Consider the following 27211-nt stretch of genomic DNA (forward strand, 5'->3'; position numbering starts at 1 on the left):
TCATAAACCAGTCAGGACCATTCTGAAGCAGCCTGTTTTCTGATCCTCTCATCTATTGAGGCACTATTCCTGAACCTCTCTGCTGTGACCATTAAAAATCATCTTGTGATTCCCAGCCTAAGTTCATTCCCAGTCAGACTGTAATGCTCATTTGTGAATCCATTTGGCCTTTAATGAACCAGCTCTTTCTGTAACCAGTGTTTAAACTACCAATGTGTTTCTCCAGAAAATTCATGTTTTCACAGCGTTTAGACCAAGGCAAGCTCTTCTAGTCTTCTCAAACAGCACGTGTCCTGGGCTGCCCTAACTGCTCTTCTCTTTACTGTTTGAAATTATTGTGGCTTTCTGGGAAAGGACTAGAGAACAAACCAGACCGTTTGTATTGAGCTACTTGATATTTGTTACTCTATTTTTAAAGGACCAAGGAATCTGTCAGTTAAAGAAATAAAAAGCATGGAAATGATGGATTTTGTGTCTCTTTCCCTCAGTCATGTTATCTCTGAGGTCTTTTGTCTCTCCTGTTTCATGGAATCATAAAAAACATTTTTGTGCTGCTGTCTTAGAGAAGGAATGCTGCAGCTCTGACCGTGCTGTTTGGTGCCAAGGAACCTCACAGCTAGGGGATCCATTCAGGGAGTACTTACTGTCTTGGCCTGTCCTCTGGTCTCCATGCAGGCTGACTTGATGCCAAAGCTTGTGCAACAAAGTTCTACTTTCCTGACTTTTCACATCCAGTGCTAAGCCTGTCTGACTTAGACTAACTGGATTTTCCTGTATTATATTACGATCCAAATGTTTGGGCTTGAAATCTTCTTACGAAAGGGAATATGCAGATTTTGGAAGGAATTAAAAGTTCAGGCCTTCCTGAAAGCTGCCCCCTGTACAATGCTTCTGTTTACAATGTGTCAGTGATTTTGTGAAGTTTGTTTTTTGGTGGCCTTGTGTCCAGATGATGAACTTTCTGATAGCATGTCTGAGACAGAGTGGCCTGCTTTTGGCTCACATCCCATTTCTGGTCTGTGCTTTCTGTCTCTTTATGCTCCTGACCTAGACTGGCCACTGTTTTTATTTTACTTAGCATTGTGCCTGAGTAGCTAGCTGGATATGATAGTAGGAACCCTGAATAAAGGCGGGGGCATCTGAACTGGAGGAGTACTGTTCTTGCAGAATTGCTTCACAGGGATGTTGACTGTTGACCTTGAAGTAAACATGCAGTGTGACCTTCAAGAGGTCTCACTTGTGAGAGACTAGGCAGAAATTTTCCTTTCTCTATAGAGGAAGTACCAGGATTTACACAGTCATCTAAGTTTCCTATTTTAGCAGAGACTGCTTATTTTATCAGACAATTGCTTGACACTAGTGAAATGGCTCAGTTAGGGGTCTCCCGGGCAAAGTGAAGCAGCCCAGATACTTGGTTTTGGTGTTTGGTTTTTTTTTAATCCAACAGAAAAAAAGCAGGACATTTTGGGGACTTTTTATCCACGGCCATTTTTGGACTGTAACTAAGAAAATGACAGCATCTTACTGAGTAGCCTTGCTTATTGTATGTCTGTTGAGTTTGAACCCTGAAGCGCTGTAAAGCCAGCGGAGCAGGAATCCATTCCTTCTGTTTTCACTGCAGAATTGCTTAGTCAGTTACAGTCAATTAGACCTGTGTATGTACTCTGCATGACAAAATGCAGGTGTCACTGAATGGTTTAAGCTATTACAGGTAAGGATGTGTTAGCAAAATGCAGCTCAACTTGACTTGCTATGTTTATGTATCATGTTATGCTTCATTTGCACGAGCAGCATTTAATACAAATAGTATCTTTTCACTTTTATACAGATCACACAGAATATAAAAATCGTTGAAGGAAATAGACATGGAGTTTTCTGATACAGTTTTATATATTCTTTAGAGTAAGTCTTGGTGTTAAAATAGAATCTGATAATGTTACTGTTTACCCTTAAGGAAGAAGGGCAAATCACTCACATAAATGGAGGAGAATGAAATCACAGAAACTGTGCCAAACTTAAACTGGTGTAGTTAGTCAGGAGGCAATAGTCTGCAATGGTAATAGGTCACTTATCAAATGCACAATGTGCAATAAAGACAGTAAGTTGATGAGCTCAATGGGGTTGTCCTAATTAATACCATCTGAACATCTAGCCAATATGTTTCAGTCTCTGCAGTGCTGCACCATTCACAAGAGAGCTGCCAAGTCATTTTATGGAGACTGTTACTCATGTTACTTATCAAGGCAAAAGGTCGTTTTGTGTCATCATGTGTTGGTGGCAACTTTAAATGATGAGATAAAAAATAAGCAGATAATCACAATAACTTTTTCCACTGAAAACCTCAAACAAGTTGTTAATCCATTACAGAAGTTCCGTCAAGTAGCTGATTTAGCTGTCAGGACTGGTTTAGTGTACTGAACTTTTGCCTCTGATTTAGAGTGAGCTTTGCCCTGCACTTAAGGATTACTACAGGGAAGGCTTAATTCTGCTAGCTGAATCTGGTAATAGTCTTGCCAGTATTACTTGTGGTGGAAGCATGAGATTCTTAGTAAATGCAGTACTTACCAGTTCCATGTCTTCAACTAGTTCTCCAGTTAATCTGCCAGCCACTTCCATGTAATAGTTTTCCAGGCTAAGGGGATTCATAGGACCTCTTCCGTAATGGAGACATACTTTATTGTCACATGTTTTTATTGGTTAGGAAAATCAGAAGTAATGCACAGTCCTGCTGAAAAACTTCAAACAATTTAAAGTTTGTGTGGCCTTTGTTACTAAATGGCAAAAAATAAATTTCTTTGAGAAATGTAGGGGCTAACACTTTGTGGTCTTTCATTTCTATCCTAAATGCTTACCTGTGAAGTCCTGACTGTATATTGTGATCCCCAGAGCCCTTTCAGAGTTTCATAGTGTTGTTGGTTGTTCTTGGAGAGAGGTTATGCTTTAGCTCTTTAAAAGTGCAGTTGGGACCCACTGTCTTTGGTGGATTTGCATTTTCTTCAGCAAACTTAGGAAGCTGAAGTATAAGAAGAAATAGTTAAGGTATAAGCCAAATATGTGTGCTGGATGGAAAAGACTATTTTAAAGGTTTCAAATAACAGGTGTCATGTCACCTCCCCTCCCCAGTTATCTGTTTCGTAAATGCTAATAAAAGTAAAAATGTGGTGGGAAAATGTCTTCAGTACAGTATTACTAATCAAGTGGAAGATTCAACAAATACATAATTCAGCTGAACTCAATTCAGATAACTTGGAATCAAGTTCTCCATGGTAGCCACAGATGGTAGGCAGAACATTACATGGTATATAAACTTTCTCTGGTAGTCACAACTATAGACTGCCTTAAAATGAACTGCTGCTTAATATTTCCCTTGCCACATCCATGAGACCATGTGTCTGCAAAGACTTTATCTTTCTTTGTTCACTGTTATTTTTTCCTACACTATTCATGACCTTTATCTGTCATCAAACTTGCTACATCCCTTTGGGAAGAGAACTAATGTTTAGCCAAGCCAAAGAATTGTAGAAACGTGAACAAATTCATGAACAAATTCACTCCTCTGTTCTGGGACCAGCTCGGTGTCCATCATTACACTGGGGAAGGCATGGCTGGAGTCAAAGACCGTCCGCAAAGAGGAGGTCTGTTTTCTTGAAGACATGGAAATAGAGACACCAGCGTATCAGTGTGTTGGCTGGACTTGTGGAGAGGTAAGGAGGAGGAAAGGTCTACTGCTGCCCAAACCATTTCTTTGAAGGGCTGCAGAGCATAATCTCAGCTTCTGAATTAAACCTCCCCCTCCCCCAAATGTATGGTCAGCAGCTACTACTGCTGCTTCTTGTTATTATTTCCAGAGCTACTTGGCTAGGCCTATGAGGGCTAGTTAGTACTTAAAGGACTTAAGTCACAGGACAGCCTGCTAGATTCTGATCTTGTTTACATATTGCTGAGGTGGCTGAAAACTGTCTCTGAAGCTTTTCATTCTTTGTATGTGTGATGTCTAATTCATGGCCTGCAAGTGTTTGGAACAGTACAGGAGCTCTGTGTAAAAATGTTTCCCAAGAAGGAGGTTCAAAGAAGTTTAATTAAAAAAAAAAAAAGAAAAAAAAAAAAAAAAGAAGAGCAATTTGCTCTTTTCTGTATGAACTATGTACTCATACGGAGTATGTGTGTCCTGGCCAGTGCACAGTCTTCTTCAGGACTCAGAGGGAATACCGATAACTTTGTACCTCTATGGAGTACCTGCAGGGGAAATATGTAATGTGTTCTAATGGAATACCATGGATCAGAATGACAGATAGGTCTGCATTTTAGGCTGTAGATGTATGTTCACTGTAAAGATGGCTGTGCTGGTGGAAGAGGTTTTTTCTGTGAGCTGCTGCTAATGTTGCTTCTGCATTGCAAGGCTGACCTCATGGATCTGCAGACAGAACTCATCTTCACTCTTTTGACCTCATGGATCTGCAGACAGAACTAATCTTCACTCTTTTGGTACAAAACAAGAAGGCTTAGATCAGATCACCCATTTAAGCAGCATAAGTTACCCAGCTGTCTTTTTGAAAGCGCTCAATGTGATTATCTGCACCACCAGATCTGCAAAACTAGTTGTCTCAGGCAGAGAGGTGGTGACAAGCAGCTGAGTGCTTGATCTTACACCAGATAAAACTGCCTATGCAGAAGGCAATCTGCCTGTGGCCAGTTGCAGGAGCTCTGGATTGATTCACACACCAGCAGGGAAGATTCTTACTGCATTTTCTGTGCATGATTTTTACAAACAGCAACAACAAACAATAAAGCTTGGTGAATTGTGAAGCTGGCTCTGAACTTGTAATGTCACCATCAGAGGAATAGTTGAGTGCTACTAGATGTCTTACAAAAATGAAGCTGCAGTGCATGCTTGGAAAGCTTAATTTCCAACCCTGGTTCTATCACTGCTTTTATCTCCAGTCTTTCTGCCTCCGTTTCCCTATTTACCTCAGAATGATGCTGTCAGCATTAGCTACGTAACGGCTGCTCTGAGTTTTGTAAAGGTGAGCTGTTGAAAGGCACAAAGCTTTTAAAAACAACCTTCTGGTGGTAAAAGTCACCTGAGCATAGTCTGGGTTATCTGTACTTAACCAGAGATTTCTCCTCCAGTCATTGAGAACTGAAGTGTCCTGATCTCAGAGGAAGTCAAACTGTATGGAGGGAACAGCAAATGAAGTTAAAGTATTTTTTAAGTGCCAGTGGTAGCTGCCCCCTTAGCTTGTAATTCTGAACCTGCTAAGCTTTGCTGGAAATAGGTCTTGGCCTCTGGTGATCCTCCTGTTGTGCAAAAATAGGCTTTGTAAGTCCACCTCCACACGATTAGTGTTTCTTAAATTGACCAATGATCAATGAAAACTGACTAACAATGACTACTCCTAGCCTTATATATTCTGTGGAAAGATTTTGGGTTTGGATGGAGAAGTAGTCTACTAAAAATGACTTGTGTACCCAATTATATACATAACCATACAGCGCTGTGCCGATGACTGGGAATGGCAGCTAATTAATACAAATTGACTTTGTACTTAACATTGTCAGCTTTTACTCTACTGAAAAGCTTCTTACCCATGCCAGTGCACACTTTTTCTGTTTCACACAGTTATTGCCAAACCCTTCCTGGCAAGCACTGCCATGGCACATAGGTGCTGGCTTTCTCCTGTCTCAAATTCCCCATAACCCTGTGTGGTCAGCAGCTGCCAAGGACTCCTTATCAGTTCATGCAGGTGATCTTTAAAGTCTTCCAAAATGAAATACCTGTCAAAATCCCAATGTAGTAGAATGCCTCCAGGGAAAAGCAGAATAAGAACAAAAAAATCATGTCCTTTTCCTCCAATATATTATGTAAAACACTCTCAGGGTAAAATGCTGCTGGGGTTAAAACAAACACCTCATGATGGCTTACATGGTGTTCTGTAAAAATTTAATGTCTAGGGCTTCATCTCAGTCTTCGTAAGGGATAGAAAGAGTTGCATTTTCTCCCTGGACCTCGTTCTACTATCTGTGTAGTGGTAAAATATTTTAAATAATTCAGTGTGCATTTCAGGGGTACTTCTGTTGTCCTCAGCAAAGGTGTGGCAGGCATGACTTTGGCCCCAAAATGGCTAGTTTTTGGTCCCACTGGTGCACTTTTTTCCTTTTTCTTCCAGTGTTTTGGACTGTGAAGAATTATTTTTCTGCCAGAAGATATCAGATACAGTAAATGTTTCGTCTTGCTTTTGTGGGGATCAGCAGCTATGTTAATAGCTCTGTTGCCTTCTGAGGCTACAAGGTGGTCATGAGTCAGGTTTATTCATCATTCTCAGTGCTGAGGTATCCTCCATGGAGGCTCTTAATTTAAGCCGATATGCTTAGCTTGACCACTGGTGTATTCAGATTCTAGCTCTGTTAAACTTCAGTAGAAGACAGTTATGACTTCAGTAGTGTTTCTAAGTTTCAAGAATAAATGGTAAATCAGCGGAGTTCTCTTACCTCTGGTCTTCCTCAGAGCAACCACATCAAAAGCTTTGGTAGGGATATTGGGATGGAAAGGCTGACAACTGCTTGCATTGATCCCAGTGCCTCGATCCTCAAGTTTGGGAGCATGGCATACTTAGAGATGTGTGTCTGGTAGGGATGAGAGGCAGGAAATGGCAGGCACAGTGGTCTTGGGTTGTTTTGAATTGTCAAGAAGGAAATTTCTTTATTTCACATTTCACAGAGTTTTATCATTAAATATAACACTTTGCAAGAACTGGGAGAGACGTGAGAATCAGAAAGGCAGTATCTCTAGTTCTTTAATCTCCTCTTGCTTATGTCTTGCAAATAATTCACCATCATAATTCCCTTGCTGCTTTTGTACATAACTGGTCATACCAATTCACATTTACTTTTATAAGGCTTAGGGGTAAAAAAATGTGGGCTTCTGGTTCTTGCACAGCTCCAATTAATAGTAAGTGAGTTTGTGCTTGTGAAATCAAAATTTGCCTCTAAGAAGACATTTATTTCTGGGAAGAAGGAGAATAAAGCTCAACTGGAGAGTTTTATGGGATACTGAGAAATGAGATTTTATGGAGTGCCCACATACCATTAATACCACATGTCATGTTTTTCATGATAGAATAATTTTAAAAGTTATTAAAAACAGGGGAATCTTGAAATCTGAGGAAAATGAAAGCAGCAGTTTATCGTAGTAAAAGAGACTAGCACCCTGTTTAGATTCTTCTAAACTTTACCACAGCTGTATACAGCAGTTTACTGAGAGCACTTTTCCCCAATGGCTGTATAAAGCAAAGTCACAAACTTACACAGCAGCGAAATCAATTCCATTCCTGAGCATGATATAACAAGATGTATTAGCAAACTGGGCTTTTCCAAGGCTTCTCCCTGATAAATCTGCTTTATGCATACTCTAGATCCCTTAGCTGTGCTTGGTAGATGCTCCCAAACACTTTAATTCACGTTAGGTAAAAAGGCCATGAACAACACGGCCAAGAAAAAACAATTAGCACATAGGCAAGTCAGCAAGGTCAGTATTTGTTAGGAGAGCGGGTGTGCTAGGCAAATACTGATAACTGGCTAAAGCTATCGTTACGTGCTTCGTTCATGAGAGAGTCTTTTTGTGTCATAGTGTTACTGTTGCTTATTGCCAAAGACCCTGCAATGTGCAATTACAGCTATAAGAGAAACAACTTGCCTTTTTATTTCATCAAGGAAAAATAAGATAGAATGTAGGTGAAATGGACTTAGGCCAAACTGTCTGGTGGTGTGTGGAGCCTATATTAGGGAAGAAAAACAATGTTACCTGAAGTGACTCATGTTCATTTGCACCTCCCATACTTTATCTGAATCAGTGCAATCAATATACATTAGGGAGAAATCATTGTGCAAACAATGCAGACAATATTCTTACTGATGCCACTCATTACATGAGGAAAGTTTTGTGTTGCCAGATGCCAAAGACTGAAAAGCCACTAGGAACGAGTGATGGGTAGAATGTCTTTTTAAAAGGAGTGAGGAAATATCTAGCCTCTTACACTTTTGTGTAATAAGCTCTATATTAATTAACAATAGTATGTGCTAGTAAAAATAAATCCTTTTATCAGTAATGTAAACCAAAAAACATATTATGTTTATACTTGCAGAGAAAACTTATTCCATGCTGATAAATCATTTATATTTTACCATGGAGACTTTATTGTATGCTTCAAATACATTAAGAAAAAAATCAAAAGAAAACACTAACTTTAAAGGGCAAGAATTTCATCACTGAGTCTAGCCAAGAGTCTCTTGGCAATTGTGCCAAGTCAGAAAAATATCTAAGATTTAAAAAATAATTAATTTGCGTAATGGTTCTTTGTGATATAATGAAAAAAATTAAAATGTCTGAAATACAGTATTACAGGACTATTCTAAGTGGTTCACCTGGAGCTCCAAAATCTCATGTGTTTCATGAGACAGGCTTGCTTACCAGTTCTTGTTTGAAAGGGTCTTTACCGTATGTGGGTAGGAGAGGTTGTCTGATGATAGTCTTTTTTTTTAGGCTTTGTTATTTGTACAGTGATCACACAAAGGTCCTTGATCCTTCAAGCCATGTACCAAAATCTTCATATTGCTAAACCCCTTTGTTTTTCCCAGTGAGGAGAGGGACCTCCAGATTCATTCCCAAGCTGGAGATGGTGATAACTTCTCAGGGCTCCTCCACTTAGTTTGAGGACTAAGCCATGTGGGATGTTTAATAAGCCCCATGGGGACTCCATAATTTCAGCCTTAGCAGTTCCCATGGGAACTCTCTTCCTCCCACAGCTGGGGATCACTCTAGCCTGGGTTAGGACCTAGCCACGGCATGGGAGCTGCACCCAAGCTGTCTTCAAGTCACCTGTGACTCAAGAGCTGCAACTTGGCCATTCCATCATTTAATTAGTCTCTGTAAAAATAGGTGTTGCACAGTTACAAAGAGGGAATATGCTTCCTTGCTCAAATAATTTAAATACAGTCCTGTGCTTATTTCTTTCCATGACATGAGTGTTTTGAAGATAAACTTCAAGTGCCAGTTCAATTTTGTTCACACATTCTGATACAACATACAGAAGTCATGTTTTTCATTGTGAAATCTGTGCTGTGACGCTACAGGACTCGGTGCAATCAACATGTGTGATTATCTCACAAATTACCATGCCAGCATAACTCATGCCTTAGATGACCCGAACAAAAGGTCTATTTTTAATCAGTGATACTACAAAGATAACAGGACTTAAACCAAGTCTTGGATTCTGCTAACCATTTGTATATTGTTACATTTGTGATGACCTGGGGTTCTGATTCAACCTTTGTGTCTGTCTTGAAAATCAAGTTTTTTACAGAAATAGCCATACTTACGGAACAGCAATCTTTAAAAGTTTATTCCACAGATACTTCTAACTAATTTTCCATTTGTACAGTTAGAACTGGTGCTGTATGTCTACTGGTTCTGCAGACATGAAGGAGAATACTTCCTTAGTGTTTCTTTTCCATTTGCCATTTCCATTCACGCTGTTACAATGTGAATTGTTAACATACTTCATTGCATTTACTGGCCATATTCCTGATACAAATATGCATGAATAAGGACAGTCAGTCTGCTTTGTGCTCTGGCATGGCAGAACTGCTTAAGTAGTTCTTAAGAGAACTTTTTGTTGAATTTGTAGAGCACTTTTCATTATAATACCTAAACTTAAAGCAGCAATAAAGTAAGGATGAACATGCGTTTTCATGACTCTACTATGATTTAGAGAAGCTTTGTGAGTTCAGGTTGTAACAGCCAGCAAAGCTTTGCATTTTCAAAGGTGGACAGTTGTTTAGAGTGTTCCTTCTATTTTTAAAACTTAAACTGGGCAATCAAGCCTGAAGCCACCCAGAATGGGTGTCAGTATAGAAAGGTAGAGCTCTGGCTGGAAAGAAAGAAAGGAATAGCAGCTTTTTCAAATTTGGCACTGAGATGCTTTTTCTGGAGTTCTTGTAGATGTTTACTGAAGTCTGCCAGTATCACACAAGAAGCAGTCGCTCAGTATTGTGTTATCTGCACCTTTATGTTCAGTCCACAGAGGATATGGAGACTATAAGTCTCTTGAAAAGAAGTCAGACTCAAGCTGGAGTGACTTACCCTCCCAGTTTGGAAAGCCCCAGAAAAAAATCCAGGGAGCGGTCCAGATGGACACCATCCTATTTCCCTAGCCATGAGTGCACTGTGGGCACTCTTCAAACACTTTTTGATAAAATAGGCATAAGCCAAGTTTCACGTGAGAGTGTTCTTAGGGACACAGTGGCTTCACCTGCAGGAGTTCTGCAGCTCCCCTCCTGATGTAGTGGAGAGCACTAGGTGCAGAGACACACTTGTTCAGTAATGCTAATGAAAGACACATTGGAACCGGTGTAACCTTTCCTGAGGACTCACACTTACCACTGTTTTTCTATTCTCTGACACGTGGTAGGAGCCTCTGAAGATCTGTTTCTTCTCTCAGCTGTGGTGTTGGCCTGAAAGTGATGCAGTGTGGGAAGCCTTGTGACCATCAGCTTCTTTTCTAGATCAGGCCAGAGAATTTTTTTGCTGTTCTTTCCCGTTAATTTCCCACATACTCAGTAAATTAAGAGAATAAGATGTATCACTCTTGCCAGTTTTAACAAGAAGGAAATTATGACTGGGGAATAAAACATTTCACATGTGTAAATTGGCTTTCTCTGGAGCCTTTTACTCGTAAAAGGGAGGCAATCACTTATCTTGCCTAACCTTAAAACCCGCTTGGTCAGGGAACCACCAGCAATCAAGGAGGTAGGGGACAGACAGAGGAATGTAAGTGCTGTGTGGCATAATAAACAGTGAAAGCAGTTTAAAACCCACATGGAAAAAAGCCAGTTTTCATTCAGTCTGTGCTGTCACTAAACCTACTGAAAACCCCGTTGGTGTGACTTATTTGTGGAAGGACAGCTGCAAACGCTCTAGCCTGATGTATTGTGTGTGTATAACTAGGGTTCTTGGCAATGGCTGAAGGGTGTTTCTCAAGGACTTCCATGATTTTTGCAGTTTTGTTTGACATGAACTTGAGGGTCTTACTACACCTTCAGAAGGGAGGAGGCAACTACTTTTCTCCAGTACATTTGACAAGGAGGGCATATGTGTGTGTCCCACTGCTAATGCACTTACAAAAGCACATCTGCTCAAACCCAGTGATTGATTCACTCTAGTGCAAAACTGCACGAGGATATGTAGTATGCATGCTTAAGGCAAAAGCGTAGTTGTTCCGTGAAAGTGTACAGAGTTATTGCAAATACCTGGTAATTAATTTCCCACAAAAGACAGTAATGGCTGAAAGGAGCCCTCACAGGCTATAAGGTAAATAAACCGAGTGTCAATAGCTCCCAGGCAGGCCTGCAGAGCACCGCTCAGAGGGCATTTTTCAGGAAAGGTTCCATGTGGCTGTCACTGCTTAATAGCCCCTGACAGCAGGAAGGATATTTTCTCTGAAAGACCTTGGACTGTGAACATGGAAGATTTTATTTTGTGTGTGTGTTTCACTTTTTGTTTTAAAGGATATATATGCTTTCCTTCAATTAAAAGTCATTTGAAGACTGAGAAAATGCAACCTTATAGGAAAAGAAAATGCTCGAACTAAGACAAAGCATAGATCATTAAATATTTTTAGAGACACAGCATGTTTCAGGTTAAGATGTGAGTGCTTTTAAAATAATGGAGAAAAAAGTACATTAGTGTGCTGTTGATCAAATATTCAGAGTCCAAGTTGTGTACTTTTCAGTATGTATGGGGGCAGAGTTTGATATACTCCTGTATAAAACCTCCTTCCTCCTTGTACAGCTAGCACAAGGGCATAAACTCACAGCAGTCCCTGGTTCCTTCCTCTTAAGGAAGCAAATCCCCAGAAACAGGCTGTGACCGCTGCCTCAGCCTGTGTACATGGATGATCCATTTTGGTGAGCAACAGGCACGAGGAATGCTCTTGCTGTCAAGTGGATGAGTCCCATAGCATCCATAACCAAGAAACATTTGATATTGGCCAACATAGGAATTACTGAAAACACATCAGGCCTCCTACCCCATGTGAAGTGCAGTTTTTAATTTTACTCCACTATTTGTCTGTGTTTCTGCTCTTTCAGGGATACCAATATAAATGTCACGTAACAGGACACTTACTTGACTAGCAAGTTGCAGTAGACCAAATTGTTCCCCGGCATCATTCTACTGCAGTCAGTGGAGTTTTCTGGGGGATGAATTAGGTAATAGAACAGAACCACCCAGCTTGACTGTGCAACATGAAAGTGCCCACTTTGCATGGATATTGCTTTTAAAACAGCCTTAAAAGTGTTCCATTGTCTTACGAAAATACACAGGCCAGTTCTTGTCACTTAGTGCTTAGGAAACTTGTAGGAAGAAGCTTGCAGGGAAATTTGCTACTTCCTTGTAGCTTGTAATCAAATTCTGCGGAAGAAGCACAGCCAATGTCTCCAATGTGCGTTGCTGGTCAAAAGCCATGAGCTGTCCCAGTAAAAAGGAGTTTTGGCTTGTACATTCTTGTAGGTGATCACACTCACTTCTGCTTGTGCTGCAAGCTGTAATGAGGCAATAAAGAGAGAAGCCTGCGAAAAGCAGTGGATTACAAAGAGCAGGGTTGCAGGTTTCCTCGTGTAGCTTCTGTGGCCTGTTTACGGTTAGCTCACCTGCTTTTCTAGAATGTCTGAGTTTACACGAAATGGGGACAAGTACTTCACATGCAGGGAGGCTAAAGGGAGAGTGGTGGGCTCAAACGATGTCCCTCACAGCCCTATAAAGATAACTGAGAAATTGTCGCAGAATTATTCTCAGGTTTCTAATATGCTCAAGTTAGCAATGCTAATATAAGAGTTGTAACTTGTTCATTTTTTACTTAGGAAGAATTTATATTTAACACTTCAAACTACGTTAATCTAAAGTCTCAGTAGTTTGATCAAATTTAAGCGTTTTGCTGGTGCCATCAAGTGGCAAAACGTTGGACTGCAGAACTCCATCAGCAGCCAAATTCACTCAATCTGCTCTTCCGAACAGCAGCAGCGAGGAAAATAATCTTTGCCAAGACTTCTCCAAAAATGCATACACACACACACGTATATGCACACACCAGAAGAATGGAGTGAAATACACATGGTGTTCAGTTTAATCTGGATTTTAACTAGTAGAAAGGCTACTATTTTTGAGTATTACAAATTGATAAATGTGGACAACCTGTAAAGTAAACTCAAGAGACCTTTGTCGAAGAGATACTGAATGGGAGGGGCACAAAGCTGTACTCTGAATTTCTATCCCAGCTGTGTTTGCTCTCCTTTGTTACTAGCTAATCCTTTTTACAGAACATGGCCCTTCAGATTTCCTATCATATCTGCAGTTCATATCATGTGTGTGTAATATCACCAGAGTGGAATGAATATTCAGTTTGCTGTTATATTCACTAAATTCACAATTTGGTTAATGCACAACTTAAACTTACAGTTCATCATTCATACGCACATCACTTTTTTCAGCTGTGACATCATAGTATTCCTCAGTGGGAAGGCCTCTGTGCAAAGAGAAAGCATAAACAGAGCTAATGCTCTATTTGCTTATAAAAATCCAAATAATTTGATTTGGTTTTGTCTTGATTTCTCATATAACTCTTAATATCCAAACTCATAGATGCTGCCAGTGTGGAAATCTGTCCTGGGTTCTGAAATCTAAGTCATGCATGGCTGCATTTTGAGAGGCGCAGAGCACCCATGACTGAATCCAAAGTTCCTGAGAACACTGAGCATTTCTACCTGTGAAAGCTTGGCCTTCACAGCCCCTCACCATACACACCTAACACTTGGTAGGAGCTGTGGGAATGCCTTGAATCGGTGCAGTTTCTAACTTTTGACCCTATAAGTAGTTATTTCTATATTATAGGGATCACTTTCTGCTCTTTCTGGTGCCAAAAAGCTCCCAGAATCCAGCCAAACTGCATGGTGCTTATCACTGGAAAGAATCTGAAGAGACGACGCCACTATGCCTGTGTTTGAGTTTAAACAATGGAAAACAAAGCAATTGTTAGTATGGGACATCAGGAAAAAAAAGGTAACCCCAACCCCAAAAAGCCCTGACTCAGAAGGCATACCCCAGAGCTCTTCCCCTTAGCTGTTGTCTAGACAGATCTCTTCTTTTACAACAGCTTTCTGAAAAAGATGAGCAATGACTTCTTTTTTATGCCTATGGGATTTGTGGTTAGTGTAAATTAGACCAGTAGTGACATTTTTAAGGTCAGGAAGGCTGCTTGGGACAATAGCCAACAGTAAATAATTACCAAATGATGGGCAAAAAATAAATATGGAAATTTAGAACTTTTAAGTGTTTCAGCAAAACACTGTGTGGAGATTTGTGGGTACCAGTATATTCCCACATTAATATTTAGGGCATTGTGAAAAGAGTAGAAGCTTAAATTGCCCGTTTCTGGAATGCAGATATTTGCACATCTCGGTCTAACCTGTTAGCTGTCTGTTGCAATTCTTGTTAAAAGCACTTCACTTAAACGTTTTGACTGTGAGACATATATGTCTAGCCTGCGTTGGCCAAGGGTCTATACCACTACCATAAGGTTGATGTCCTTTGACAAATGCACATGGAGACTTATCCTTTGCCCTGTTGTCTTCTGGCATACAGGTAGTGCAGCTCCTCCATGCGTCCTTTCTGCTCTGCAAGGAAGCTTGCAGCAGTGAAGGGATTCCCTGAACTCTTTGTATCTGAAAGAAAAAAAACAAACCCAAAGTGACCTTTATTGGCAGCAACAGTGATGGGTACTTGAGATCTTGTAAACAACGGCAACTTGGCTTTATTTTCTTGGCTGAATTACTCAGCCTTATTTTCTGGGTAATGCTATTATGGTGAACTGCCACTAGGAGAGGGAAGTACAATGGTGATTGGCAATTGTTTAATGAAGGTTGAATCAAGTCTATTGCGTTTTGATCGGTGGGAAGAAGAAAGAAGGTGATAGATAGATGCAGCATTTACATCTTACAGTGTAATTGCTTTTCAGTTGCCAGCATGTAGATACCTGCACTGTCCCTTCAGTACTACGTAAGTGGCATATGGACAGTGAATATATGCAATGGCACAGATGGAAGCCTTAGCATCTAATTCGCACTGATTTCAGAATTTGTTATTTGTGCCTTTGCAAACCTCCCCTCTCTATCTCTAGAGAGGGGTGAGAAATGTTACTGTTTAGTAGCTGTAATTCACACTGAATGCAAGCTGCATCAGGCACTTCACATGGAGGTGCTGGTGGCTGAGGTTATTCAGTACATTTCCATACATCCATGTCATTTGGAATCAAGCAGTTTACTTTGTTTGGATGCATGTTCACCTCTACAAAGTTTTGGTTTACAGTGTTGTAAATATGGACACCAAACTCACAGAAACTTTAAAGCTTCCTTTTCTTTTGGGTGGCAGCAGTTTTCCAGTCAGGAGAACATATGCACAACCAACCATCTTCTTCTTAAGCAGATAAGTCCTGGGAGGAGCAGGTAATGGACTCGATGCTTCCAACTTGAGATATTCTAGGATTTATAACTGTATAAGAGCCAAAGTGAGTGATTAAATCTCACTCTGTTGTCCAGGATTTTCTGAAAACCTTGTCAAGGAAGTAATGAATTGTGGTATGTGATGGGGGTGGTCACCCTCAGGATATTTTATTGGGGTGCAGTCTTCATTCCTGTGAAACCAGGGAGTGATGTTTAGGTGAATGGATTGGGAACCAGCAGCTGGGTCTGTGTTTGTTGTCAGCCCTCCCATCACCGAGTGGCCCTGATTCTTGGTTTAGATAGACCTCATCTTTACTACCATCTTTTTCTGATATTGGGTGTTTCCTTACTGATGAGTGAAGCAGCTGGACATGGTTGCAGACCAGTAGGAGTGCCTTTGTTGACTGTGGTCTAGCCGCTTGCCCTGGTTTCAGCTGGGATAATTTTCAGAATAGCTGGTGTAGTGCTGTGTTTCAGCTTTGGTGTGAGAACAATGTTGATAACACAGAGATGGTTTTAGTTGTTGCGAGGTAATGTTTATACTAAGGCAAGGACTTTTCAGTTTCTCGGGCCCTGCCAGCAAGAAGGCTGGAGGGGCACAAGAAATTGGGAGGGGGCACAGCCAGGACAGCTGGCCCAAACTAGCCAAGGGGATATTCCATACCATTTTACCACTTTACCTTAGACAGAAAAGAGAAGTGTTGCACACAAAGGTATGATGATCTCTTCAGCCCAAACAGGACTTTGTTAAGCTTAAAATGTTTCAAAGTCTCCTTCTTACAAAGACAGATTTATAGCTGATATTGATCCAGTGATATGAAGATCTCAAGGACACAGAAAAAAGTGTCTCTGCCCAGAGAATATTGAAAGAGGGCTAGAGTGAACAGAGTTTTAAAGAGCACATCATGAACAATCCTTAAGAGTCTCAGCAATGTAGAAAATGACTTAGCAGAGACTATTACCATTTCTGACTTCCACAATTGTAGATGTATTCTGAAGCTTGACAACTAACTTCTAGCTTTCTGGCTCTTTTGTTCTGACAAAAAAAAAAATAAAAGCACTAATGTTCGTTCTGGGTTCAGAACATCAGTTTGCTAGTGCCTCCTTTATTTTTAAAAAGTTATATTTTTCCCTTCACCTTCGTTTTGTTGAGGGGAGCTCAAGCCAGAGTGTATGAATACAGTGTCTTGTATTGTGAGGTTGTGAAGGGCTCCAGTAACTGATTTGATCACTGCATGAAGCCAACACCTCTGAGAGGACATGTTGCCAGCAGCTTCCAGAAGGTCTGTTGAAAGAGTTCTTAAAGGGATAGGATTAGGACCTGCCTCTGTATGACTTCACGTGGGGTGAATTCACACTGACATTTTAATTTGGATCAGGAGTGCACTTTGACATAAATCTCCCAATGGTCTCTATTTTGCAGTGTCTTGGTCTTGGAATGCTTTTCGGATGAAATCAAGTGAAAGATGTACTCCAGGAATGCACCAGAAGGGCACCACAGCCACAAATGGATCCTCAGTCGCTGGGATCACACTAGAGGTAATCCAAAATAAAGACCACCTGAAATGCATTTTTTCTGGATCTCAGATCCTCTGCACCAACTGTTTCACTGTACACATCATCTCCTGTAGTCCACAATACTTGCCAACGCAGACATGGTCACCGAGCAACATACTGACTTAGAATTCAGTGAATTTTTTGGGGGGTGGGAATGGTTGAACTTTTTAAAATTAACTCATGCTCAATAAGCATATAAATAAATACATACATCAACTTAGTATATCAATGCTGAATCTGACTATCTGATCATAGGGTAAAATCCTTAGGGTACTTTCTTTGTGTGCATATATATATATATACACATATATATATATATATAACACAGCATTATCAATGCTAGTTTGTCAAAGTTTATCAGTGCAAATATTGGTGACAAATACTCTAGTCCAAGACAATAATGTAATAAAATCTATGAATGCACTGTTTTTAAAAGCTGAGAACAACTGTGTTCTATGGATTTATTTGCTTGTAATTATGTGACTAGAAAAAAATTTTTTAATATATGATATTGTAAAACATGCAGCCACTTTCTTTTCAGATATAAATCTGTGAGTCCATGTGAGTGTGTGTTTACATCTGCAGAAAAATGTAGCTCACTGCCAGTGTTACAGTACAGATTTTCCTGTTCACAGAGGGAAGAATGTTATGACCTGGCCATGCTTATTTCTTTTTTGTGTTTTAAGAGTTGGGTTTAACATAGTTGGCATCTGAAAAATACTTTGCTGGTACGTTCAGAACCTGACATGGCAGCCTGAGCTTAATTTTTCCTTTGGCTGGGTAACATGTGTAGCCAACATGAATCTTTCCTGTACATTCACTAAAATATAGATCAGGCCTATAATTCAGTAAACTTTCAAGTGTTAATAGTTAAAATAGTTCAGATGGCAATGCACCCGTATTCCTGTAATGCAAGGAATAGAACAAAAACTTGCCTCAGGGAAGATATGTTAAGTGGGAGGCATCAAGACACAGTTTGATAAGTGTGATAATCCAATAATATCAAAATACTTTGACTGGAATTCACATGTTGGATATGAGACATTACAAATAACAGAAGTTAGTAGTGGTTAGTAAACCAAATGGCTGTCAGTAAGATGGAAAATCAGAATTGATTTTGCTAACCAAAGAGATAAAATCTCACATGAAGGAACACTGGAGGGCTTGAGGCTAACTCTGGAATCTGTCATGTGTGTAAAAAATAGAAATTTAGATTAAAAAAACCCCTTATCATGAGTACTAAGCAACATGGAGGTTCAGCTTTCCAGAACTTTAAAAACTGCAGGAATCCTGCCATATCCTGCCCCCTAGCTAACAGTATAATTTGGCCTGTAAAATACAGTAAAAAAATATACTGGTTCCTGAAACTTCGTGATTACACCTAGATGACTACAAAAGCAAAATGCAGGCTGCCGGTAATTTTAAATTTTAATTTTGAAGTTTATCTCAGTAATTCTAGGTCAACCTGTGATCTAGAAAAAAAAAAGTTCAAAACAGGACTAGATCACAGATAACATGATAAATGACGGTGATCAGTTTGTGAAATATGCTCATTTTTTTCCAAATTACAAATACAATATACATGTTGATTTTATTCTTTATGAAAATTATTTCAGGAGATTTTGAGCCCTAAAGCCACAGTATAACATATTTTGGCAGTCCTCTTTTCAGTTGTAATCAACATATTTCCCAGGGAACTGACAGACTATTACACAAAGTAGAAAACCTTTTGTTTCATTAAAACAAAAAGAAAAAATTGTGTCTTGCCAGAAAAACATATCCATTAGAAAATACTTTTTCTAACAGTAAACAGATGTGAGATACTGTTAATGGAATCATTTACCTTTACCAGTTCTGTTCTTACCTGTCTTATGAGACAGTTAGATGAGGAGGAATTTGAAGTGGAGTTAATTAATACCTCATTGGACTCAAAGGTTCTTGGTAGGATTTCAGTTCCCTCAATTTCTCTATAGTAGTGGGGCAGGTCATGCAGCAGCTGCATGTTTTGTATTTGAGCTTCTAGGGGAAGATATAGGGATAAAACACCAATCAAAGGTTTTGTTAGTGTATCTGGGTGATAAGGAAGAAACATAGATGAGTTCTGCCTAATTCTGGTGAGTGTCAACAGGAAACAATGGTTGCTTTTACTACTGCTTCTGGTTATTTGCACCAGGTTAAAAAATAAAACAGTCAAGAGGTGGATTAAAGAAGTGTGATACTGTTGCTTTGTGTTACTGATAAACAGAAGCTAGAAATAAGCTTTCAAGTAATGGGAGGAGGAAGCTTGGACTTGGACTCAGAAAGTCTCTTGTGAAAGTCTCACCTGGTAAATTCAGATTCACTGTACAGCTCCAGTCCCGCTCTGAAAAGGGTGATATTAAACCCAGCATACTTTTACCAGAAAACAATTTTTTCTTTAATTGCCATGATTTTTTGCCTTTCTACCTCTGTGCTCAGGGGAAATGCTTTAGTCCTCAGTTCACTTGATTGCAATTGTATTTCAGCACTGGTTGATTAGCTCTTTGTGAGGAGAGGTGCTATATTATATAAAACTCTCTGCTCTCTAGAACGCTATGCAGGCATTTATATCTGAACAAGTTGCCTCTGTTCTGAGCTGCACTGTTGTGCAAGGGAAAAGCACCAGGACTTGTACTTTCTACATAGTGAAGCTCTGGTTCACAGCATCAAGAGTCTTCTCTCAAAAAACACCAGCAATTTCTTAGATTAAGTCTTTGAACAAACACTACTGCTTCCCCCATATCCACTAGGAGCCAGCAGAGCATTCCCTTATGTCTGTGCCCTGCTGCTTCTGGGATAACGCTTGGGTTTCCTGAGAAAGCCCTCAGGAGCCTATATGCTCTGTGACGAGCCCAGCAGAGGTGTGTAATAACATTTAGTAGAACTTCACAGGTACAAAGGGAAGCACTGAATTCACTCTTCTCTCTGCAAGCTGCGACAAGGCTCCTTTTAACTAAAAACAATGGCTTATCACATGGGAAAGGCTGAGAGGCCTTTGTTTTACCTCCTGACAATTTGAGTTTTACCTTAAGGCCGCTTCTGCATTGCTCTGCACTTAATGGTCTGCCAGCTTTTGGATATGTCTTACAGCTGCAAGAGGAGTCTGAGGAAAGTCTCAAGGAGAAAGGACCAATATATGTTCATCTCACTGGTACATGTTTGCTATTGTGACTTTGGCAAAACTTCGACAAAAAAGATATTTTGATTAAGCCCTGGCTTACTAGCATTCTTCTAGTATTCTTCTCTAGCATACGCCAGTGAAACACAAAAGATTTTGCTTTGCTTTGTTAAAACAGGAAACTAATTTGAAAATATTTGGAATATGTTATTCTTCTAGGACGTCTGGGGGTTTGGGCCATGTGTATTGTAAGAAAAGTAGCTGACGTAGCATGTTCGAGGGAAAAAATTCAAATGAATTCTGTCATGCTGGCAGTTGCTAGAGTGTTGGGTGGTCTGCTATGGTATCTACATGAGCACTATGGGAATCTTACACAGATGACTCAGATTCAAGTACTACTGGCTTGCAAAGAGAAAAATGTTCAGAGTTGTTGATTCACAATCTGCAAGTGGGCAAGAAACAGAAGCCAGACTATCCTTCCAGCAAGACTGCTGTGGTTCTGTAATGTAGGACCTTTAAGATCACCAAGTCCAACTGTTATCCTAACACTGCCAAGTCCACCACTAAACCATGTGTCCTAAGCACCACATCTACCCATATTTTAAATATTTCTGGAGATGGTGACTCAACGACTTCCCTGGGCAGCCTGTTACAATGCTTGACAACCCTTTTGGGGAAGAATTTTTTCCTAATACCTAGTCTAAACCTCCTGTGGCATAACTGAGGCCGTTCCCTGTTGTCCTATCACTTGCTACTTGGGAGAAGAGACTGACATCCACCTTGTTACAGCCTCCTTTCAAGTCATTGTAGGCAGCAATAAGGTCTACCCTGAGCCTCCTTTTCTCCAGGCTAAACAAACCCCATTTCCTCAGCTGCTCCTCATAAGACTTGTTCTCTAGATCCTTCACCAGTTTAATTGCCTTTCTTTGGACGTGCTCCAGCACCTCAATGTCTTCCTTGTAGTGAGCGGCCCGAAAACTGAGTCCACACTGGTCAGACCCTAGCAGAATTTTCTTTCTATCCAGTTTTATTAACCTTTCTGGGAAATGTTTTTCTGGCTGCCAGAATTACAGCTGAGGCCTGTGACTAGTAACTTTTTTGCCCTTCTCTGTTGCATATGTAGGGAGATGCCATGGTTCATAGCTTCTCTTTGCAGCTCCGTGATGGCAGCTGCTTGCTGAGGCAGGGATCTACACCACCAATTTTACTTCACCAGTCTCCTGGCATTTCAACCATCATCCATAGCACCAGATTGCATTCAACTCCAAATCCACAATATACATGCAGACTTAGAGCCATCTGCAGCCTTACTCATCATACCAACACCAGCCACACTGATAGGTAGAGTACGTAGCCCATAGCCCCTCATCAAAGAGGTTTGGAACACGTACGTCCCATGTCCCTGCAGCTGCACTAGTCCAAAGCCACCACACAGATCCTAAAACCTGCCTGTGGCTCCAGAGACATCATTAATTGCACAGCATTTCCAGGTGGCTGGCTTGGGAACCTGAAATTCCCAGCCCTTGACACCTTACCTTTAGCAGCAGGATGCAGGGTCAAGGCATCCCTGTGAACAATGCTGTCTGGACGCACCCAATGCATGCAGAAGGACACCCACATTCTGTCCAGTTCTCTTCCCTGGCAAACTGTCCCAATTCCTGGGCAGAAGAAGCCGAGGGAGTTAGAGCTCAGTGAGGCCGCTCAGCCTAGAGGGCTAGCCGTAGGACAGGGTAAGATAATGGCGAAAGATGATGACGTGAGGTGGAACCAGGTGCTGGCAGGACCAAAGTCCTCAAGTTCTTACTGATACAGCGGAAATCACCCACAAAGGAAATCACTAGTTTCCAGGTTGTTGTCGCTTCAAAGCAGGAAGTATGATCATTCACATTTCAGCCCCAGAGCTTTCAGAAATCCACAGCTAAGAGACTGATCTTACTTTAAGTCTTTTGATGGGGAAAAGCTTCCAGTGGGAGAAGGCAGGAAGGTATAGGAGAATTATACATTCACGTTCTGAGGAATGATATATAAGTAAAAATTAATTTCTAAATGTAACTTTCAAATATTGTGTTTACTGAACCCCAAAGAGATATTATTTCAAAACAGAACACCATATCTGGGGAGTAGCCCATCTCATCCCAAGCTTTATTGTCTGTCTGTCTCCAGAAAAAAAGATTAATAGAAAACCGTGTAGGGGAGAACTATGAACTAAGCCTGTCTTCTCTTTCAGTGCAGTGCTCTGTGAGTATGCTTTGGCCTGTGCTCTGGTAGTATTTAACATCACAGTGAGAGGGTGTTGGGGATCTTTTGGGGTGATACGTGGAAATAGGCAGCTGGTGATGGCAGCAGATTGTTACTTAGTGCACGAGCAGGAAGGATGCTAGAGCATACCTGAGGGCTGGGATCCAATATACAAGTAGGTAATGTGCTGTTTTACCTGTCCTGAATAAAGCAGTAAATATAGCCACAAGCCAAGCCAAAAGGTTTTTAGAATTTTTTTACAGAAAATTTGATTAGAAAGAATTGTGTAAAGTCATGTGGGTGTCAGTTCAATTCTTAACAAATTGGCTGAGCCTAGAGCATTTCAAGTAAGGCAGGCAGCACAGCAGCAGGATGTCTGTGAATTGCTGCTTCTTATTCTCGGAGATACTGTTCTTCTTTGCTTAAATCTTGTGTGGGATTTTCACACCATCCCTCAAAACAGTTGGACCTGGCCACTGGTGGAGTTTGGATTCTGGTTAATTGGCTTGCTGGGTGTTTCTGCCTTCCTGTGTTTGACAGATGTGGTCATAGATTTTGATCTGTTTTACTTTTTTCTGCTGACCTTTTCTTTTCTCTCAATGTGGTTTTTGTTTGAGTTGAATTGGCATCAAAATAAATGGATGTGTTTGAAAAGAGTGCTTTTGTTCTGTTGTTTCTTTCAGCAGATAGGCAAAATTAGCTGGAGGTCTTACTTTTCTTGGAAAAGCAGTGTGAAGAAAGCTGGAAGCAAGTCTTTTGGCAAGTGATAATACATAAATAGCTTTTCTGAATACCTATTAAATGCACTGTCATGTTATTATTATCCAGTAGAGCTGGTAATTTGTTTGTTATGATTTTGGACCACGGGTTTGTTTTTAACATGGATGGCTTGGCCATCACATTAAAGTGAATTATACTTTAATGTTTGTGCCATGTACAAGTGATATAGCTGTATCAGTAATTCCCAGAGTTCACGAATTTAATATATTCTGAAAAAAAAATATTTTCAGTGTTTCTTTTTCATGCTTCATTTTAGTTTAGAGCTAAATGCATGGGAAGGCTCAGCAGAAACTTTTCCTTCATTTCATTAATTACTCAGCTGTTGAAAAACTCTGTTATTTCCTTCCAGAAAAATACTATGGAAGATTTAGAGTTGTGGTTTAAGATACTATGGCCATGACCTGCCTTTTTTGTTATTATAGAGGGTGTGCTGACTGGAGGAAAAAGGCTTAGGACATTACTTCTACCCTCTAAATCTTTTCACACAGGAGGTCACTCCACATGTGAATCTATCAGTACTTAACTTGGATGTATCTTTGCCATCTGTATCTCCAGGTTGGTGACTTTCTTCTAATTGGGAGGATTAAGGTCCCTGATACCTCTCTGTATAGCTCCCTTACCAGGTTACAGTGACTGTTCCATGACAAAGGGTCAGGGAAAGATGGATATCACAAAATTAGGGAATCACAGAATGGTTGAGGTTGGAAGAGACCTCTGGAAGTCATCTGATCCAACCCTGCTCAGGCAGGGCCACCTAAAGCTGGCTGCCTAGGACCGTGCTGCCAACGAGGGAGACTTCATAGCCTTTTTGGGCAACCTGTGCTAGTGCTCAGTCACTCTCACAATCAAAAGTGCTTCTTTATGTTCCTGTGGACCCTTCCATGTTTCAGTTGGTGCACAGTGCCTCTGGTCCTGTCATTGGGCACCACTGAAAAGAGCCTAGCTCCATCTTCTTTGTGATGTCCCTTCAGATCTTTGTACACACTGATGAGATCCCCTCTGAGCGAGCCTTTTCTTCTTGAGGCTGAACAGTCCCAGCTCTCTCAGCCTTTCATCATATGAGAGATGTTCTATACCCTTCATCATCTTAGTGGCCTTTCTCTGGACTCTCCAGTAGCTCCATCTCTCCCTTGTGTTGGGGAGCCCAGAACTGGACTCAGTACTCCAGGTGCATCCTCACCAGTGCTGAATAGGGAGGAAGAAAGATGATTTCCCTCAACTTGCTGGCACACGCCTCATGAACTCCACACTACCATTGGCCTTTACGGTGAGGGTGTGTTGTTGGCTCATGTCCAAGTTGGTGTCCATGAGGATGCCCTTGTCCTTTTCTGTAAAGCTGCTTTCCACCCAGTCAGCCCCCAGCATGTACTGGTGCCTGGAGTTGTTCCTCCTCACATGCAAGACTTTGCACTTAACTTCGCTGAACTACATGAGTTCCTGTCAATCCATTTCTCCAGCCTGTTGAGGTCCCTTCGGGTGGCATCATGACCCTCTGGTGTATCAGCCACTCCTCCCATTTTTCTATGATCAGCAAACTTGCTGATGATGCACTCTGCCCCATCATCCAGATCATTAATGAAGATGCTGAACAGGACTGGGCCCAGTATTGACCCCTAGGGTACGCTGTTCTTTACTGGCCTTCAGCTAGACTTTGTACCATTGATCATCATCCTCTGTGCCAGCCATTCAGCCAGTTTTCAGTTTCCTCATCCAGACCAGAATTCATCAGCTTCTACATGAGGATTTTATAGGAAACAGTGTCAAAAGCATTACTGCAGTCAAGGTAGACAATATTCATTGCTCTCTCCTTGCTTACTAAGTCAGTCATGTCATTGTAGAATGTCGTGAGGTTGGTCAAGCATGACTTCCCCTTGGTGAATCCACGCTGACTACTCCCAATCACCTTCTTGTCCTTCATGTGCTTTGAAGTGGTTTCCAGGATGAGCTGTTCCATCACCTTCCCAGGGATGGAGGTGAGGCTGACCAGCCTGTAGTTCCTTGGGTCCTCCTTCCTGCCCTTTTTGAAGATACAGATGGCATTTGTTTCCTTCCCGTCCTCAGACACCTCTCACAGTTGCCACAATTGTTCAGGGTTTAGAGTTGCCCTGAGATGTTATCAACAGTCATCCCATCAGGGCCCATAGACTTGTGTAGGTGTGTTCAAAAGACTTTTCCGTGACTGCTAAGTAAAGTATTCTTGGACTTTTGGTACCATCTTGTGTCATAAAGAATATAAAGAATAAGCTTACTACAACCAGTTCTACTTCGGAAATGCTGTGGAAGTCAGAAGGCAAAAGCAAAAATGAGGTAGCATTAAAAAGCATGATCATTTAAGATTTCTTCCCAGACTATTCAGGACACCCAAGAAGAGGTAACCTCAATGCAACCCTAAAAATGACAATTACAAGCTGACAACTTTACTAAGCTGTCTACTCAAGCATTTAAAGATGCCTTGCAGTGAGTTCCCCCTGTAGGCTTTCCATTTCTAACCCTCCACGGCTTTTCTTAAGAGCTTGCCCACAGTTTTCCTCTCTTATCCCAGTGCCCTATTGACTGCTTGCTCCTACAGTCCCACAGTCAAGGGCTGTTGAAGATGTGCCCGTGCTGTGGCAGTTATGTGGGAAGTGGGATAAGGAAAACTACCCCTGTTGCTAGGGCAAAGGGAAGAAGGAGCCCTGCAACAAGGCACCTCACGTTGGAAGCATAATCTGCCGCCTTCAGCAAAATATTCAGCTCTCAGGGAATAAAATCACTTGATGGCTCTGACAGACAGATAAAAGAGTCATTTGTGTTTGGCTCTGGTAGACGTGTGATGTCAAATCAGAACTTTTTTAACCTTCCTGTTGACTAATGCAGAAAAGATGAGGATTTGCAGAGGCAGCTATTAAACCAGTACCCCCCCATGCTGAAACTGAATAAGCTTCAGGTGGTGTAATGTGATACAGCCAGTAGAAACAGGAAATAGAAAGATCTCTTCTAACTGATTAAAGCTGTATTTCTGTTACCTACATGGTGGTGGGCTGATAGAAAGAAGGTGAGGCCAGCTCAGCTGAATAGGGAGAAAAGTAATTTCTCTAATTCATATTTTTCCTCTAATTGTGGTGGAGAAAATAGAGGAATATCAGCATTTCAGGGAAGAGGACTGAGATGTCATTCTCTGGATTTCTCAAGGATTTTGATAGCCATGATGTTATGAGAACTACATATGCATTTGGATCCAAAAAGAGCCAAAGCAAGCTGTTTATTGAAGTAAGAAATTATACGTTTTCCTATCCTTAAGATGATGAAAGCAGTGCTAGACAGCTTAATACACATTTCAAGAAATGCTCTTTTCAGGCTTTATGTCAAATGCCATTGTGTTTGGTTGGTTTTTTTTTTTTTTATTTACTTGTTCTAGGAATAGTTATTTGAAGATGGAAATTTGAATATGACCAGACTTTGTTAATGTTGACAGTTCATGAGATAGTTAGCTTTACAAAAGCTTTCTAGTTTGCATTTTCTTAACTCTTCCAGCAGCTTCTTATGGCGATTTACAGCCCAAATTCTGTAATACGTGATTCTCCCCAAAATCAGCTTTACAAGGAACGTTCTTTCTGCCCTCTCGTGGCCACAGGCCACTTTTGCAGCGACGGGAATTTCAGACTTGCATTGCATTTCCATAATCCCAAATATTTTGCTTTTACCTTAGAGAAAAGATAAAATTTTGTGTCTCCGAGCTAGTGCTTCAGTATACAATGTATTTATATCTTTCATTTGAGTACAGCATGTGACTTTTTATCAAATTAATTATACACAATTTTCTTAGTTTTTCATCATAACTCGGAATACAAAGATATGACTTGCATGTTAGAAGAAACAGGTAAGGATAATTTGTTTTCTAGTCACTAAAATAGTTTTAGTTCAAGGGCCTGTGCCTCACTTCTGGCCTGTTCACACTGAAAAATGTTGTGT

At 40.7% G+C, this 27211-nt stretch overlaps 1 protein-coding gene across 1 annotated transcript; it reads right to left on the reverse strand.

Annotated features, from left to right (window-relative positions):
- Nucleotides 1-432: 432 nt before the first annotated feature.
- Nucleotides 433-19117, reverse strand: SPMIP4 (sperm associated microtubule inner protein 4). The gene is given in 18 exon segments (XM_027786440.2): nt 433-621; nt 623-681; nt 684-846; nt 848-891; nt 1119-1182; nt 1184-1267; nt 2566-2653; nt 2849-2910; nt 2912-3018; nt 4157-4192; nt 4195-4236; nt 6490-6591; nt 6594-6664; nt 13509-13577; nt 14597-14690; nt 14693-14772; nt 18971-19017; nt 19019-19117. Coding segments are annotated over 18 exon segments (1491 nt in total). The 5' UTR covers nt 19109-19117.
- Between the last annotated feature and the right edge of the window lie 8094 nt (nt 19118-27211).

This window comes from Falco peregrinus, chromosome 5, assembly GCF_023634155.1.
Source record: "Falco peregrinus isolate bFalPer1 chromosome 5, bFalPer1.pri, whole genome shotgun sequence".
Lineage (NCBI taxonomy): Eukaryota > Metazoa > Chordata > Aves > Falconiformes > Falconidae > Falco > Falco peregrinus.